The sequence below is a fragment of the Echinops telfairi genome, unplaced genomic scaffold (genome assembly GCF_000313985.2).
Source record: "Echinops telfairi isolate 266 unplaced genomic scaffold, ASM31398v2 ScPeMD7_655;HRSCAF=1070, whole genome shotgun sequence".
Classification (NCBI taxonomy): domain Eukaryota; kingdom Metazoa; phylum Chordata; class Mammalia; order Afrosoricida; family Tenrecidae; genus Echinops; species Echinops telfairi.
The window spans coordinates 12,426,644-12,444,514 of record NW_022104553.1 but is presented as its reverse complement, the minus strand read 5'-3'; the positions used below and the strand labels follow the sequence as shown (position 1 = coordinate 12,444,514).

At 57.7% G+C, this 17,871-nt stretch overlaps 1 protein-coding gene across 1 annotated transcript in view; it reads right to left on the bottom strand.

The window, feature by feature from the left end:
• The window catches only part of ITPR3 (inositol 1,4,5-trisphosphate receptor type 3), a 119,362-nt gene that overhangs the window by 50,615 nt on the left and 50,876 nt on the right, over positions 1-17,871 (bottom strand). The window contains exon 6 of the mRNA XM_045292288.1: positions 8,740-8,810. Coding sequence (XP_045148223.1) covers positions 8,740-8,810 — 71 coding nt within the window. The remainder of the gene's footprint in view (positions 1-8,739; positions 8,811-17,871) is intronic.

Here is a 17,871-nt window from a genome sequence, read left to right as displayed (position 1 = left end):
CACCAGGGTGCAGCTGCCTTAGCAGTTCCCTGCTTCAGCTTGCAAGGCTGACTTCCTACAAGACATCTCTAAGGAGAAGCCACATGGACCTATCCCGATGCAGCCCTGGGTGCTGGAGCAACCGTGTGGAGATCCCTGCTAGTGCTGAGATGCTTACATGTTCACTGACTCAGCTTTCTTCCTGCAGTCTGCATCATTGCCTCTGCTCTGTGAGGTGGAGGACTTTGTAGATTGGTGTTGGACACCATTAATAGGGCAGCACTGGGTTGGGATGTTTTCTTGATGTGCACTTAGCCTTTATAGATTAAAGCTCTCTTAGACATGAGTTTCTGTGGATTTGTTTCTCTAATGTACCCAGACTAACACACCAACTCACACAGGGCTCAATTCTTGGCCCCAGGACGAAGACGGCTTTTATTTCCTCGCTGGCGGAGGGAGAGGGAGGGCTGCGAGCCCAGGGCACACCAACCTACAGAAGGGGCACGCCCAGAGGACGGGCTGGAAGAGCAGCCGCAGCCGCAGAAGGGCACCACTTCCAGCCCTCGGCTGCAGGGGTGCGCTCGAGGGTCACGCCCCTGGGTGGGTGGCAACTCCCGCGGGCATCCAGAGGCACCTGGAGGTCCCTGCTGGTGCTCATTAGAAGGGGAGCAGGTGCCCTGATAGAGAGAGGAGAGGGCCAGTCAGCCGACCCCACACACCCAATGCCAGCCAGGGTGGTAACGTTGTTAGACCCGGCTGGGATTCTTCTAACAAGGGCCCTTCCAGAAGGGCCTGGGGCATTGCTCATCCCGATGGCTGGCCCTGAAATGTCCACCTCAAACTGGGACCCTTCACCACCTGCTACCTGGTTCTTTTCTGGACTGGCCGGGACTGGCTCTGCCCGGCGTCCATGCAGAGATCCTCAGTGGCAGGGCAGGTGACCCAGAAATAGAGGACAGGTCCCACAAGGAGAGGGTGTTTTGGCCACAGGTGAGTTCTGACACGCTATCCGGAATTTCTGGTCATAGATGACCCGGGTACCTCCCGGGGTGGTGCTGAAGAGTGTGCCACCCGGCGAGTGGCAGGGATGACCCGGTGTGGGGTCTGTCTGCCGCTGCTGCTGTGCACATGGTTTCCCCATATTCAGCGCAGCAGTTCCATTCTTGAGACCGTCTCCAAATTAAGGTGGAAATACTCAGGCTCAGACTTTGGCTCTTGTGGACTCGCTTGAATTTTTTTTCCAGCTTCAACTTGAACTTGCACATGAGCAATTAATAGTCTGTTCCACAGTTGGCCCTTGACCTTGTTCTGCCTGATATTGATTTCCCAGCACCATCTATTCCCACAGATGTAGTGGATTTGAGTCCTGGGTACTCCACCTAGCAAGGTCCACCTGGTTGATTTTGTTGGTAAGAGGTATTGCTGATGAACAGATTGTATGAAGTTCTATCATACAATCTCCTGTGTCATTTCTACCACCAGGGCCTTATTGTCCAACTACTGACCCTTCTTCCTGGTTTCCAACTTTTGAATTCCGATCACCAATACTTATCATATATATTGATCGCGTGTTTCATTGATTTCACACTGCAGAAGTTGGGAACAAAAATCTCCGATATCTTCATCCTGGGCATTAGTGGTTGGTGCGTAATAGTTGAATAATAGTCGTATTAACTCATCTTTCTTGTAAATGTATGGATATTATCGTATCCCTGACATAACAGTAACAAAGTAAACTGAAAAAGAACTAAGTGGGATCTCCAGAAGTAAACAAACAAGCAGAAAAAACCCTCCCTCAAAACTTTAATAACCAAAAAAATTTTTTTTTATTTTACAAAATAAAATAAAATAACTTTAATAACCAAAATTTAACTCACTGGACATATTTAACCCGGGAGTCGACCCAGCTAAAGACTCACACCCAGCCTCCTCCGCCGATGCCTCCTGGTTCTGCGCCACCCAGCTCACGGAAGGTGTTTGTGCTGCATTCAAGCGGCCTGACACCCCTTTAGGGAGCCCAAACTCGGGCTAACAATCCCTACCCTGCAACCTCTCCAGCTGGAAGACGGAGCCAGAAGCGATTCCTCTCTGCCCCACGTCTTCCATGTCTTTCCGGGAACTACGAAATGCCGTGTACGCTACCTAGAACTTGCCAGATCTGTCATTTTTCTCCCATAGACCCTTGCCCACAATACATGTTAGAAAATGCTTCTAGAGAGCAAATTGATGAATAAGCCATCTGGGGCCACCGTGTGTGTGTGTGTGTGTGTGTGTGTGTGTGTGTGTGTGTGTGCTCTTTGTCCAAAGCCAGCCCTGTCTGACCCCAAGAAAGAACTTAGGACCCCCCCTTCCCATCAGCGAGCACTGGGCGGAGAGGAAGGAGGAGGACTGAGGGCAGTTAGGAGCCGGGAAGGCCCAGGGCAGCAAGGCCACAGGGCAGCCCAGCAGTATGGACTATTGGAGCCTTTCCAACCCTTGGCAGTTCTGCGTTGGCAGCACAGCAGTGAGGCGCCGACAGCAACGGTTGGGAGGGCGGTGAGGGGTCGCGTGCAGGAGGAAGCCGGTGTAACTATGGCCACGGGGCTTCGAAAGGTGACCAGGGAGGACAGGAGGGCAGCAGCAGGAAGCGGCGCTGGAAGGGTGAGGCGTGGGCAAGGGAGCTAATTTCTCGTCCGTGTTGGCGGGACGTGACTGATGCTACCGGCTGCCCGCTGAGCCGCTCCCACTAATGGCAACTCTGCACGGCGGCCCCGACGGCAACGGTGCGCGTCCTGCCCCATCACAGTCAGCTGTGACCCACCTGCACCCACCAGGGAAGCCATCGCTTCAGTCCATGTGGCTGCGGGGCTTCCTCACTCACGCAGAGATGATACAATGGGGAAAGTGGATAGATGTTTTGTTACACGTGTTTGGTTACATACTTTCCACGGCGATGTAATAGTGGCGCAAGCACAGGGTTTGGAGACGGGGTGGGGTGGTAATTAGCAAAGGACACAATGTAACAGAAGAAGGGGCAGTGCCCTCTGGTTTGGTGTCCCCCTGAGGACGGGTGGGCATCCCAGTCCTCCACCCTCCGACACAGCCGCCCCAGCTTGCTGGGGAGATGTTTGGGGGGGCGCACCTGTGCTTGTGCAAAAAGACGGGGGGCAAAGGCCTTCGCTGAGGCCCTGTCAGGAAAGGGAGCCGGAGAAACCGCTGTGAGGTCGCCACCCACTAAATCCGGGCAGGCCTGCAGCAGGATCTGCCACGGTGCGGTGGACGGAGCGGGGAGCAAGGAGGCGTGGTCTGTGCCCGGACGCACCTTCGGTGGGAGAAGACGGCACGTGGGGCGGGGAGGGCTGAGTCTGTCGGTGAGGCACAAAGACTGCGGCGGACACGGGACACAGAAAAAGCACCAGACACAAGTCCCCTGAAGCAAGAGCGTGAGGAGGGGAGAGCTAGACTCTCAGTGCAAACTTGCTTATGGTTTTGATGGTCACGTGTTGGTCCCTGCAGAGGGGACACGGGACCAGTAAGGGTGGGCCCAGGGGACTGCTAGTTGCTTTCATCCTCAAACCAGACCATGTGGTTGCATTTCTTTTTTATTAAAAAAAGCAGGGCGGGGGTGGTGGCGATGAGAACGAAAAGGGGCCAATCCGTAGCTGAGGAGAAGTTCGGCCTCCCCAGGAGTCAGAGAGATGCAAATTAAAACCACAGGCAGATGCCGTTTCACACCCAGCGGGTCCGACGAGAGGGAAGTAGGGCAAAGCCAAGGGCAGTGGGAATGAGGGTGGAGTGGGCCGCGGTCCGTCCACCGCAGGGGGTGCGCAGGCACAACCCTCCCGCAAGAAGCCGGCAGCCCATTCCTCATCAGAGGACAAGCATCCCTGCCCCCAGCAGCGCCCCCCACCCCACCCCACCCTCAAAGCACAGGAGAACAAGGGCAGGCACAAGAACCCTCCTGCGGCATTTCTGGCAACCATGAAGATGTGCAGGCGAGCTACGCCGGCCTCCCGGGCAAACTGCTGACTACATCGCAGCGGGCTCATCGTCATCAGACCCTGAGCAGGCAGGTCCCCGCAGGACACACCTCACAACAGCACACAGTACCCACAGGTTTCCGTAGTTCTTATTCCTTTCATAGATGGGGTTCCAACGCGGAAAGCAACAGGTCCCACGGTGCGTGGAGGCAGCCCGTGTACTAGCGGTAAAAACACAGACACGGCCCGGGGGTGCTGACCGCGCACCCCCTGACTGAAGAGCTTCGAGCCCTGGGGCGTGGGGAGGGTGGGCGCGGAAGGTGAAGGGGGGCAAGGCCCGGAGGAAGATGCTGGGATCTTCAGCGATGGCTACACGGTTTCATCTCTTTAAAAGGATCTACAGCAAACATGGTGGCCTGCATTGAATGATGCTGCCGGAGCGTAAATAGTAAGTCCACCCCCCCTAGCCCCCCCAGCATGTGACCTCGAGAGTTCAATTAAAGTGAGGTCCTATTGCACTGGGGTGGGCGCCCAACCCAAAGGTGGGTACGCTGGCAGGAGCCCTGGTGTGTGCTGGGTAAAGTGTCAGGCTGCCACGCAGCCCACTCCATGGACGGGGCCCTGTGGACCGACGGACTCTGTCCTGCAGTATCACCAGGGGTCCGATGGGACTCGACCGGCAGTGGGCCTGAGTTTGGGGTTCGTGGCTCTATAAGAAGGCCATGTAAAGGCGGGGGGGTATTTTTGGCCATCAAATCAATTCCAACACAGAACACAGGGTTTTCCCACGCTGTGACCCTCCCGGGGGCAAGCGCCAGGTCTGTTCTGTGCAGTCACTGGTGGGGGCCAAATCATCGGACTACTGGTTACTGGTCGAGTGCTGACCCGTTGGGCAACCAAGGTTCCTTCGAAAAATAAATTAAAAATAAACTCACTGCCCTCAAGCCAATGCCAACTCACAGTGACGTTACAGGACGGGGCAGAACTGCCCCTGTGAGTTTCCAGGGCGGTAACTGCTTATGGCGTAGAAAGCCCCGTCTCCTTCCCAAGGAGCAGCTCGTGGTTTCGAACCGCTGACCTTGTAAGTAGCAGCCCAGTTTGTAACCCCCACACTGCGGGGCCTCCTGCCTGAAGTCCCGAAGACACAAGTAAGCGTGTGGGCGGAAGCAAAGGCAGCCTGGGGGCGCCGTCCGGGAAGCGTGGGGTGGGGATGGGAACGGTGGTGGCTCACCCTAAGAGAGAGGTCTGGGGCTATTTGCGCCCCCCAGGACGTCCAGCCTCAGAAACCTTGTCTCAGAATCCCGGGGAGGGCGGGTGGGGTTTGGATACTCGGAAGAAAACCACGAGGAGACACAGGCAGAGATTGGCGTGCCGCAAACCAAGGGCCGTCAAGGGCCACTGGCACTAGCTAGGCAGAGGCCAGGGCAGGTGATGCTCTCGAACCCACGGGTGCCTGGACTTCAGACTTCCAGCCTCCGGGGTGGGGAGAGTGAATTTCTGTTTCTCCACACCATTGGCTCGCTGGCCGTTTGTTAGGGCGGCCCCCAGGGAGCAATGACTCACAGCAGCCAGGACGTGACAGCGCTCAGAGGTGGGTATGGGAGGGTGTGGATTTTTCTCTTTACTTTTCTGCCGTGCTGACCACGGCCTCGTCATCACAGAGATGGCAGTGAGGTGGGCATGGAGGATGGACGGGGGAGCAGGGGAGAGCTGCCCATGGACTGCTTCCCTGGGTCTCCCCTCTTCCCAGAGTGGAGGAAGAAAGGGGCTTAGGAGAGGAAGGGGCAATGCCCCCCAACATTCTCCAGGGGAGACCCACCCCAGGCCCAGTCAATAGTACAGAACTGGCAGCAGCCATGACCCCCAAGCTCCCACCACCACCAAAGAAAGCAGGCCTCGGGGAGACTGAGAGCGGGGCCTTGGGCTGGTGTGCTCCAGAGAGTGGGGCGCCAGCAGCCTGGGCCACCCAGGGCCCTGCTGACTCTGGAAAGAATTTCCTGAACATGTTGGGGCTCGGGGTGGCCTAGAGAGGACATTATAAACAAGAAGTCAAGCAGGGGCTTCACAGGGCTTCGGGAGCCCAGCCTGGGGCCTGGGGTCGTCCAGGACCAGCAGGTGAAGGGGTGGGAGGGCAGGGAGCTGAACGGGAGGCTGTGGGGAGAGAGGGACAGGCCACCCAGCCCAGAAATTGCAAGGCCCACCCCAGGCTAGGGAGACAACCCTTCTGGGTTGTCTTGGCCCCATTCCTAAAGTGCCTGGCATGGTCCCTGCCCCCACTGGTGCCTCCTCTCCAGGGCTAGGGTGTTTGCAGGGCCAACACCAAAGGGCAGTGGCCAGGCCTCCCAGATTGAGGCTGAGCTCCGCCTTTCCCGCCAATGTCCACTCAGAAGAGGAGGGAGTCGGGACACAGGTGGGTGGAGAGTCACACGGACTCCAGGTGCCCCAGCCATGGGGCTGCAGAGACCTGGTCTGTCGCTGAGGCCAGCCCTGCCCACCTCCAGCCTGACCACAGCTCGATCCTGGCCAGGGCTGAGGAGGAGAGGGGTGGCGGCGCCCTGGGGATGGGAGAGGGGTACTCTGGATGCTGAAGCGGCCGCGGGACTGGACTTAAGGCGTGGAGCGGAGGATCTCAACAGGGCCAGACGCCACAGAGCAGTGGACGCAAGGTAGCTTGGGCGCTCAGGCCGGCGCCAGCGTGAACCGACTCCCCTGGGGCCAGAGAAGGGATACAGAGGGGCCTCTGCCCACACAGACAGACACAGTGCCCCACGGCCACGAGGCCTGGGCCGAGGAGGAAGTGGAGACTGGTGTCGGAGTCCCCCTGCCATCAGAGGGAGGTGGCTGGGCCCAGTGAGGCCTTGGAGGCCAGTGGGCGGCCCTGGGACCCCAGTGTGGCCCTCTCACAGCCTTGGGGACGGACAATGGCGAGATAGCAGAGACAGGAGTGGGAAGGAGCAGAGGGAGAAGGACAAGAAGTCAAAGAGGCACTTGTTCTGCTAAGCGGCCTTTTGTTGTTCAAAGTTGGCCCTGAACGCTGGCCACTGGAGCCCTTAGGCAAGGCTTCGTCTGCCACACCCACCTCCCTGCCAAGAGCCAGTCACCCACAAGGCCGACTGCACACGCCCGATAGGCACGCCCCTGACTCGCCGCCATCTTCCTCCCTCTGTCCCGTCCTGGCAGAGCCCACCCCACCGGACCCTGCCACACCCTCTCTCTGTTGTTCCCTACGCTCTAACCCCCTCCCTCCGCAGCTTCAAAGGGCACCTGTTTCTGGTGCCAAGAGAAGCTCAGACCAGCTGAGCAGCCCACCCCCAGCTCGCAGGAGCCCAGGGCTAGAAGCCAGCGCTGTTCTTCCGACAGGCGGGGCCCACAGGAGCACCCTGACATCCCAGGCCTGGGCCTAGTGCCCAGGCGCGGCTCGAGAGAGGAATTCTGGGTAGGGCACATCCACAGGACCTGGAGCAGCAGAAGCCTGAGAGGGGCCCAGTGGGTGCCCTGGTCTCCCCCGCTCCTCCCATGGGTACCAGGTGCCCAGGGGGCCAAGAACACAGACAGAACCTCTGTCCTGGTGGGTGGGGCTCCCCTGCTGCGGGGTGGGCAGATGAGAACATATGAAACAGCCTGACAGACAGCGCCAGGGGCGGTCAGACCAGAGGGCAAACCAGCAGGGTGAGCTGCAGGGGGGAGGGGGGGGCGCCGGTGAGCATAATTTCCTATCAGGTGGTCAGGGATGGCCGGTGAAGCGGGGAGCCGTGTGGACATCCTGGCAGAGGGGCAGTCGAGACAAGAGGGGCACGGGACAGCAGGGAGGCCGGTGTGACTGATGGGACACATCGGGGAGGAGCAACGACATAAGAGACAGGGAAACCAGATCCCGTGGGGCAGGAAGGCAGTGCCCGAGACTGGAGGCAGTCCCCACATACCCAGGCAGGTCCCAACCTAAGATCCCCAACCCCCTACCTCCACCCTCCACCCTCGAGTCGGGAACGGAACAGAAGGTGGCACGGAGCCCCTCTGCAGGCTGGGAGGAACCCTTCTACCTCTTCCCACCTGCGAGAGGGACAAAGCCCAGCCGACAGGCAGGCGAGACGCCACGGCACCGCCTGGCATCCACGCCCTCCCGGCATCCCTGGGCAGAGCGTGGCAGGGCGCCTGGCGTGTTCCTGCCTGCGCCCACCACGCCCAGGCTCCGTCTGTGTGGGCCTGCACGGGGAGTCCCGACAATGACACCTTATCCCAGCCTGGCATCTTCACAGCCAGGGCTTCCTGAAATCCTTCCCGAGGCTCGCAGCCAGCCAGCTGGCGGGCGCCGAGGGGCCCAGTGACCGACCGTGGAAGGCACAGGCCCTGAGCAACGCCACAGAGGCTGCACAAGACCTCCAGGGCCGGCGCCAGCCACACAGCGGGGCCGGGGACACAGCGGGGCCAGGGGTGGGGTTGCACCCCCTCTTCAAGCAGCGGAGGAGAAGGAGGCAGCAGCCAGAAAGACCTCCCGGAACCAGTGGCCATTCTGCCCCCCACCCTTGTTCCGCACACAGAGAAAGCCCGGTGGTCGGTGGTCAGTTCTGGGGAGAGCGTCGAGCAGCCGGCCGGCCCTGCCACCTCCACCCCCAAGTGGGTGGGCCCTGAGACGTGGGGCATGGCCCCGGAAATAAAGAATGAGGCAGGCCAGGCCAAGCTGGCGGTAGGACAAGCAGACAGTACAAGAGCTGTCAGGCAGGGCCCGCTGGGGCTGAACCCAGTTGGACGGGGGCAGGCCCAGGCCCGGGAGGGGCGGGGACGGCCGAGGAGGAAGCCTTACCTCGGAACTTCTTAGGGGGGTTGTCCAGGTCCCCGGCAGCAGGCTCCACCACGCAGCGGTCATCCACCAGCCTGCAAAAAAGCAGCTGGGTCAGCAGGGGAGAGGAGACTCATCTCCCCATAGCACCCCTCCCTCGGATGAGGGGCACCCCCCATACCAGAGGCTCCCAAAGCACCTTCCTCCGTTGCTGACCAGCCTCACACTCCTGGGTCATTCTGAGGTTAAAGATCTAGTTCTCTCTCTCTCCCTCTCTCTCGGCACCCAGGTGAAATGGGGGGTGGGGGTCCCAAGCACCTTGCACCCCTAGGAAGGGCACAGAGACACACCTCCCCAGCCTCAAGGAACTGGAGCTGCCCCACAGGGGGTGGAGGGGCACAGAGGCAAAGTCAGAGAGAGAGAAAGAGAGTTGCGACCAGGACGGAAACTGAGTCCGAAGGAGGAAGAGAAAGGGGCACAGTGGCAGAAAGAGACTAGAGACAGGGAGAGACGTGGATGAGTGAGATGCCAGCCATGGGGCAAGAGCCGCTGGGTCCCAAAGGCAGGAGAGTGAGCCTCGTCCTGCCCAACCCTCCCACCGGGCACCGCTCCGCCCTTCCACTGGCATCCAGAGAACACCGGCAGTGTCCGAGTACCACCATGCCCCATGGATTCTCAAGTGTGTTTTTCAGAGTAAATCTCTAGCCTTTCTGCGCAGGCGCCCTTGGGTGGGTCAATCGCCACCTTCTGAGCGGCGGTTCTCAACTGGTGGGTCCCAACCCCTTCGGGGGTCGAACAACCCTTTCACGGGGGTTGCCCGTTTCAGAACAGTGGCAAAATGACAGTGACGAAGTAGTAACGAAAATAATGTGATAGTTGGGGGGTCACCACCACGTGAGGAGCTGTATGAAAGGGCCGCGGCCTGAGGAAGGTGGAGAACCACTGCTTCGAGGGGCAGTCAAGGGCATGAACTGGCTGCACACACACACACACACACACACACAACCCGCCCCCAGCTCTCAGAGACCCCGCGCGGGGTTCCAGCCTGTCGCCTTCAGAAAGCCGATGATCTGCATGGTTCTCCTGCGCGCAGCTGGTGGACTGAGCGCTCTAGCCACAGCGCCACCAGGCCCCTATGGCCCATTCTGCCTAAAATCCCCTCCCACAGCCACGTCCTAGTCGTTGTTAAATGCCCTTGACTCGGTTCCAACCCAGAGGGACCCTGTGCACAACGGAACCCGGCACTGGCCGGGCCAGCGCCATTCTCGCAACCGTTCTTAGCCTCTCTCCTGCTGCCCCGCTACTTCACCCCGCACGTATCCAAGGGCTGGTCGCTCCTGACACATCCCAAGCATGTGCTTAATCCTGCATCTCTGAAAGGCATTCATTGATCTGTCCGTTCACCCCCGTCCAGCCACGCACCCACCCACCCACCCGTTCCGGTGCTGACAGCTCTTCCGTCTCGCCTCGGGGATGGAGTGGTGATCATCACCACCATTGCAGAGACTAACTTCAGCCCTTCATGCCTGCTGTCTCTGAGTTCTCACCCACTCCCCCGCTCTCTCGGGGCTAGTGATTAGTGACATGTTAGGGAGGGGGACTGAGTTAGTTAATTGTGCCAGCTTGGCCGATAATCACATGTGGGGCTAATTGAAAGGCAGAGGGATAAATGGGTGGTGAGCCTCACCTTTCGAGTTCTCGGGTCTCTTGCTTTGTGATGGTGGCACCAGGGTACAGCTGCCTTAGCAGTTCCCTGCTTCAGCTTGCAAGATTGACTTCCTGCAAGACATCCCCAAGGAGAAGCCACATGGACCTATCCCAATGCAGCCCTGGGTGCTGGAGCAGCCGTGTGGAGACCCCTGCCAGTGCTGAGATGCTTATCCGTTCACTGACTCAGCTTTCCTCCTGCAGTCGGCATCATTGCCTCTGTTTTGTGAGGTGGAGGACTTTGTGGACTGGTGTTGGGTCAATGGGTTAATGTTGGACTTGTGGGCTTGGGCAGCATTGGGTTGGGATGTTTTCGTGATGCACCTTTTCTTTACATAAAACTCTCTCTTATACATGAGTTGCTGTGGACTTGTTTCTCCTAAAGTACCTAAACTATTACAGGGACTGAGTCAGAAGATGAAGTAACTTATCTGAAGTCACGGAGTGGATTCCAAGCCCCATGTTCCTTCTGCACCTCCCCTCCCTAAGTCGGCCAACAAGGCCTTTCACGATATGGCCTCCACTGGGCCCCCCAGCCTCCCAGTTGCCCTGTCTGCGTCATGCAGAGCCTCCAGCCAATTCCACAGTCCCTAACCTCCTAGGCTCTACAGAGACGATGCGGCAGCCTCGCCGGCCAGTCACACCCTCCCAACCCAGCCTGGCAAGCCTCCATTCATGCCCTGACCCTCGGCTCCTCTCACCCTAGCCCTGCTGCCAGGCCTCTGCAGACTCTGCTTGCTGGGCCACTCGACCTTGGCCCGGGGTCTCTCAAGGGCAGCCTGAGAGAGGTGCCTGCAGACCGGGACCGCTGCCCACTGTTGGGGGGCACGTGACGGGGCCCCACCCCTTCTCCACGTGCTGAAGACGCTGTTCCCAGCAGTGCCTGCATGGGTGTGGCTCCTGCTCTCAGTGACCCCTGGCCTTGGCTCCACACCTTCCTGAGCTAACCCTCAGCCCCCTCTGGGTCTCCCTCCCTGTGTTCCGGGAGAACCTGGTACTGGCCTCTCCGGCAGCCACCCACGTCTCCTCCCACTGCCATCCCTGTGCCCGCACCGTCCCTCTGAGCACCAAGACATCGCTCTGAGGACCAAGGTGGGCCGGGCATTTTCTATGGCCTCCTATGCGTGTGGAAGTGAAACAGTGAATTAGCACGAGCTACGGAAACCCGGAGCCTCTAATTGCATGTTGGTGAATACTACTGGACACACCACGGACCGCCGGTATCGTTGACGGGGCGCACAGAAAACGTAGGGGTCGGAAGCTCTGCTTTCGGTGGCAGATTTGGGGACCGACGAGATGGCCAGAAGCTGCCCAGCAACGACCCATGTTGCAGATTAAGGAAATGGATAAGGGAGATAAGGCTGTGGAGGAGGAACAGAAAGCAGTAGCACCGGACACGTGGCCCCTGGGCCACAGGCGGAATGAAGGAATGTGGCCCCCAAAGAAGCTGTTCTTTGTGACGAAGGCCATGGTGAGCCTCGGTCCCACTCCTGCTGAAGCGCCTGGATTCCCTGCTACAAGATCTCTCGCCACCGATCGTCGGCAGGCAGTGCTGTCCGGAGCCTGCTGTGCACTGAAGAGTCAACTTGCGTACCAAGGAATCAGGAAGAGAAAGCGGTCTCTTTCTTTGTCCTCTCTCGCCCATTCCTATCTCAGCCGGGAGGGGGGCCGGAGCCACCCAGAGCTGCTGGTCCGCCCGGAACAATGCCCCTGCGACGACGCAGGGAATGCGAGACATCCTCGCACACGCTCCAGGTATGTTAACACGAGGAACCAGTCCCTGGCAAAGGGCGTCATGCTAGGTAAAGTGGAGGGGCAGAGAAAAAGAAAGCCCCTCCGTGACATGGGAGCGGCACAGCGGCTGCCTCAGTGGGCTCAGACTTAGGGACAACATGAGGATGGCGCAGGACGGGAAGGCCTCTCATCCTGTTGGGCACGGGGTCGCCCTGAGCCAGAACCAGCCCCCTGGCACCCAGCACTGAGCCTCAGGAGGACAGGACTCTGCGTCAGCCTTCAGGACCAGCAGCCTTTGCACGGTGCCTCCTCCATCGTCGGCACAGCCAGCACCATTCGGTGTCTAATGCTTTACGTATAAAATCGTTCACTTTGCTACATCCCTTTACTTTGTGTTCGTCCCATTTGGCGGGCAGGGAGGACAGGCGACCGAGAGGCAAAGCAGTCTGGCCACGGGCACCTGCCGGCAAGCGGCAGAGCTGGGCTTTGCCCCCAGGCTGTCCAGCGTTAAAGCGGGGGCTCTGGACCACACAGTGGTCAGGAGGGGCCCGAGGGGGGGTTGCTCTGTGAGGCTCGCCGGCCCCTCCACCCAGTCTCGTTTCCTCTCCCCAGCCTCCAGCTCAGTCCTGGCACCTCTTCCCTGCTGCGTCTCATGTCCTAGGTCACCGCAGCCACACGCATGAGTTCCAGTCATCGATTGGCCACTCTGTGATGACGCCCCCCGGGCTCCAGACGCTGAGACCTGAACGCCTACTCACCGTCTCCACTTGGAGGTCCACAGCGATCCCGACTCAACATGCCCCAACAGTGCTCCTGGCCTCCCCCCTAAGCGCACCTCCCTGCAGGTCCTGCCCATCTCCAGCCTTCCCCTTGCTAAGGCCCTGCCTGGGGGTAGGTGCCCTGGTGGCCGAGCGGGTTACGTGTTGGGCTGCTAACTGTGAAGTAGGCAGTTCAAAACTACCATGCTCCATGGGAGAAGGATGAGGTTTTCTACCTTGAATCTGCTCCATCCAGGCACACAGCATCCTTCATAGGCCCACGAACCAGGCTGTACCTCAAACTCACCTGTAGCCCTTGGACTTAAGCTTAAAACTCCCTAATGTTTTCAAGAAGCAGGTGACTGCTGTCCTGTGGTTGTGGAATTGGTGGTCCTTGGATTTGCATTCAGATCTCTTTCCCTTGAGGGTGCCCGAGATGACCACAGACTTACAAGGTCCGTGCCCGCCTGGCTTTATTGTGATGTGTATCAATCTGGTAGGCACAGTTCTGCCCGTGCAGGTGAATGCTATGAACACTTTGCCCGATCACCAACCCCCACTGTCTGTGTCAATAGGGCCCAGCCAGCCACTTACGAGCTTAATCGGTGCATGTTAACAATTCATGGATTTCAGTTCACAGCTAGCCTATAGTTTATCATTTCCTTTTCTCAATAGTGTTTTTTTAAATATATACCATTGGCTAAATTAGTGACATTACCAATATGCCCCAGGGGGATGATCGACAATGTTCTCTGTCCTCAAATCACAATGATGCCTCTAAAGTGAACCAGAGATGTGTGCCAACCATGGATAAATTCATGTACTGGGGGATCGCACTTAATTCTAGTCCCAATCTCAGAAAACTTTGTTCTGATGGCAGGGCTCTGTTTAACGCATGCCCTCGGGGGCAGAGCACTGAAGACAAGGGTGCCGTAGCAGAGTGTGGGGGAGAAACCAGATGATGCTCAACTCTCAGAAAGAACAGTGTCTGGATCTTTACGACTTGCCTTCAAACAGGAGCCATCTAAGTGAGGCATCAACTAACTCCACCTGGAAGAAGCACACCAGCCTGTGTGATCCCAGGATTGTAAACAATAAAGTCCAACTCCAAAGGAGGGAAAGGTATCGGGGCTTAGATTGTGAACACCTGGTTTGCAAAAGGCCATGGATGACAGTGGCAGCCCGGCATCCATTTGCATGGTCCACACATGGATCGATTTTCCCAGGAATGCCCTCAGATCACAGCTGAGAGATGTCAATGCCCTGGTCGTCGGATAAAGAACACTGTAAAGTCGAGGATGGCAAATGCAGTATCACTTTATCTCCCTTTTGACCCATTTGATAATTGTTCCGTTTTAAAGAGAGAGAGAGCTACTCATGGACTAGGCCTCTGGTGAATCCCTTCTGACCATGAACCGGGGGTGGGAACAGCCTTGCTGTCATGCAGGGTGCAATGACTACAGGTGCAGTCAGGCTAACACTGAACTCTATCCTTTGAGCTCCCTTTTGACCACTTTAATTTGTTGTCGTTTTAGTACTTTGTGCTTTCTTTTTGAGTGAGGCTGCTTTATTTGGTTCTTGTTGTGTGCTGGTCTGTATATGGAATATAGGACAGGTACAACTGTAGAGGGAGGAACTGGATTAATGGCTCCTTGGGGGTCTGGCAGGGGCTGTTGGGGGAACTGGGGAGCTAATAGCAACGAGGACGAGAAAGAAGGAAATGTTCTGAGATTGATAGTGGTGATGACCGCACAACTCGTAATAGGACTGGACGGTTACATTGCATGCTCTGCAAACTATGTACGATGACAATGGCTCACAAAGCCCGGGAGTCTTGGAAATCCCAGGGGCAGTTCTAGTGTGTCCTCTACAGCCCCTGAGTCAGAACTGACTCGATGGCAGCGAGTTTGGTTTGCGATGGACTAAATTGCGCCCTCCCCAAAATATGTGTTGTCAGTCCTGACCCCTAAACCTGTGGGTGTAGCCCTCCCTGGGAGCAGGCGCTTCTTTGTCATGTAAATGATACAGATCACTGTGGGATGTGTCTGAAGCCAGTCACTTTGAGACCTAAAAAGAAGGCACAGAAGCTAGCCAACAGTGACGGGAGAGGGCAGGGGGCACACCACATGGCAAGCACCAAGGAACTGACAAGGCCCTGCCACTGGAACTGACAAGAAACGGCAAGTCTTCCCCTCCTAGAGCCGGCTCCAAATTCAGACTCCAGCCTCCTCCATGCTCCTCCCCCCCCCCCCCCTCCCCCCCCCCCCCCCCCACACACACACACACACACCTGTCTGATGGCTCTGGACATCCTGTGGGCTCTCTTTCAAAACAGATTCAAACCCAAGTTCTTCGCACCGGCACCCTGGTCCAGGACCCCAGCAGCCGGCTCATCAGTCTCCACGGTCTCCCAGCTCCTCCCTCGGCACTCACAGCCTGTCCCCACAGAGCCCCAGGGAATCCCTGGAAAAGGTAGCCAAATCCGGGCAATCCTCTGCGGGGGAGCCCCCAGAGACCCCTGTCTCACTCTGAGGAGAACCAAAGAACTCCGTGACCTCTCACCTCCCAGCCCTCATCTCCTCCCACCCTCCCTTGCCCCCTCTGTCCCAGCCCCCCAAGGCCTTTAGCATGTTCTTCCAACTTCCACACAGCTTAGCACAGCTCCCCACCCTCCCTGGACACCTGTCCCCAGACACCCTCACCTCCTTCAGACCTCAAAGCATCCATCTGAGTCCTTCAAATGGAGGCTGGTTCGATTATTAAATTACATTTTATAGGGGATTATCTGTGTTAATTAACTCTAGATCACAAACCTGAAACGGAGGTCCAGAGTATTTTAATAAAATGATTATTCTCATTGTTTGTGTTATTAAGACATCCTTTTAAGTAGGACGGGGACCTTCCCTCTTCATCCTACTTAAAAACCACACGCCAACCACAGCCCGCCGCACTCTGACCTTCCCTGCTCCACTGTGCCCCACAGCGTGCGGCCCCGCCTGACCTGCTGCACCCACCCCAAACCCACTGCCCATTGAGAAGTCGCAGGCAGCTCAGGGACCCCAGGGGACTGCCCCCTAGGGGTTCCGCAGCCTGGTCCTTATGGGAGCAGCTGCCACAGCATTCCCACGGAACTCCAGGGAGGTCGACCCCCAGATCCTTTGATTTACCGCTGGGCATTCACCACTGTGCCACCAGGCACCGTTGACCTTCTCTGAAAACAAAACAAACCCTCGGGGCCATCAAGTTAATGCTGACTCAGGACCACCCTATGGGACAGGGTGGAAGCACCCCGTGAGACTGTAACTCTGGCCGGGAACAGAAAGCCTCATTCTCCCCAGCAACGAACGGCTGCTGGTTTTGAACCGCCAACCTTGAAGTTAGCAGCCCACCGGGCAACCACTACGCCACCCAGGCTCCCTGATAGAAGTTAGTTCATTTGTTGCCCGTCCCCCATCCCCACCTCCTGGGATAAAAGGTCCACCAGGACGTGGCTCGTCCTGTTTCCTGCAGTTGCTCCGGCATCTAGACTGCGGCCGGGCACGGGGAGGGCACAGCAGAGACACGTGTGGAATGAATCCACTCGCCCTCCCGGGAAGGACGGGAGAAGTGGGAGGGAGGGTCCCCGGCTCAGAGTGTAAAGTCTCATCGAGGGTAACGATGACAAGAATCTACAGATAGCCTCCTCCCTGGGGGATGGACAGCAGAGAAGTGGGGGGGGGGGAGGTCAGACAAAATATTAATAAGCTATGAGTTATGAAGGGTTCATGAGGGAAGAGGATGGGAGACGGAGGGGGGAAATGAGGAGCCGCTATTAAGGGCTCCAGTAGAAGCCAAATGTTTGGAGAAGGATGATGGTGACAAGTGTACACATGTGCTTGACACAATGGATGTGTGACTGGATTGTGATAAGAATTGTATGAGCCCCTAATAAAATGATTTAAAAAAAAATCTCATACTCAGACGAGTTAAGAGCCAGAGAAGCATGTAGGTTTTGCCAGAGTTCAGAGCTTGGCCAAGCAGAGAAGGTGTGAAGGAGGCGGCAGCAGGGATGCCGAGTTTTGAATAATTCATAGAACTCCTGTTAAGACCGTCTGAATCCGATGAGCAGGTTGTCTCTTAGCACAGCCCTGAGGGGAGGAGACACAAGGTGAAGTGACTGACTGAGAGAGAAGACACCGCCTGGCAGGGCCCGGGTTTCTGGTGTCCCCGGGGCTGCGTACGTTGGCAGAGATGAGGAGAGGTTGGAGGAGCCCCCCAAGTGACCCCTCGTCTTGGCTGATGCACGGGCATTGTGGAGGGTATCGAATAGAGGAAGACAGAAGGGGAGATCAGAAACTTTCAACCTTCATACACCTGCTCTAGAACGCCTCGCCTGGTCCGTGCATGTTGGGAAAAGCTATGCAAAATCAGACGTCTTGCATGCATTCGCTCACACGCCTAGCCTGGTCATTCTAGGTCATTCTGCGGGTGTCCGTCCATCAGGTCTGTCCCCTCCTTTCTCACAGCCTCTGAAGTCTCTATTTCAGTCTCTCCTCCCTCCGCTGCCCAGCAGGCAGGGAGCACAGCAGTGCCCTGCACACGGCTCCCGTGGCCAAGCGTCAGCGCAGCTACAAAGCAGGGAATGCAGACCAAAGCCACGGGGTGGGGGGGGGGGGGGGGGGGGGGGCGCGATGGGGAGGGGAGCAAACCCTCCAGGCGGGTTTCAAAGGCTGTCTGAAGGAAAGTATCCCAGGTGTGCTGCTGAGAAGGGCGGGATGGTGGGTAAGAGGACGGAGCAGGAAAGGAAGCCAGGCAGGAGGGGCCAGCAGGGGCCGGGGTACTCCTGGCAGGTAGGGGTCTGGCAAGCAAGGTCAGCAGTGAGGACTTCAGAAGCTTCCATCCACCTGGCCTCTCACATCCCCGCTCAGGGTGTGTGTGTGTGTGTGTGTGTGTGTGTGTGTGTGTGTGTGTGTGTGTG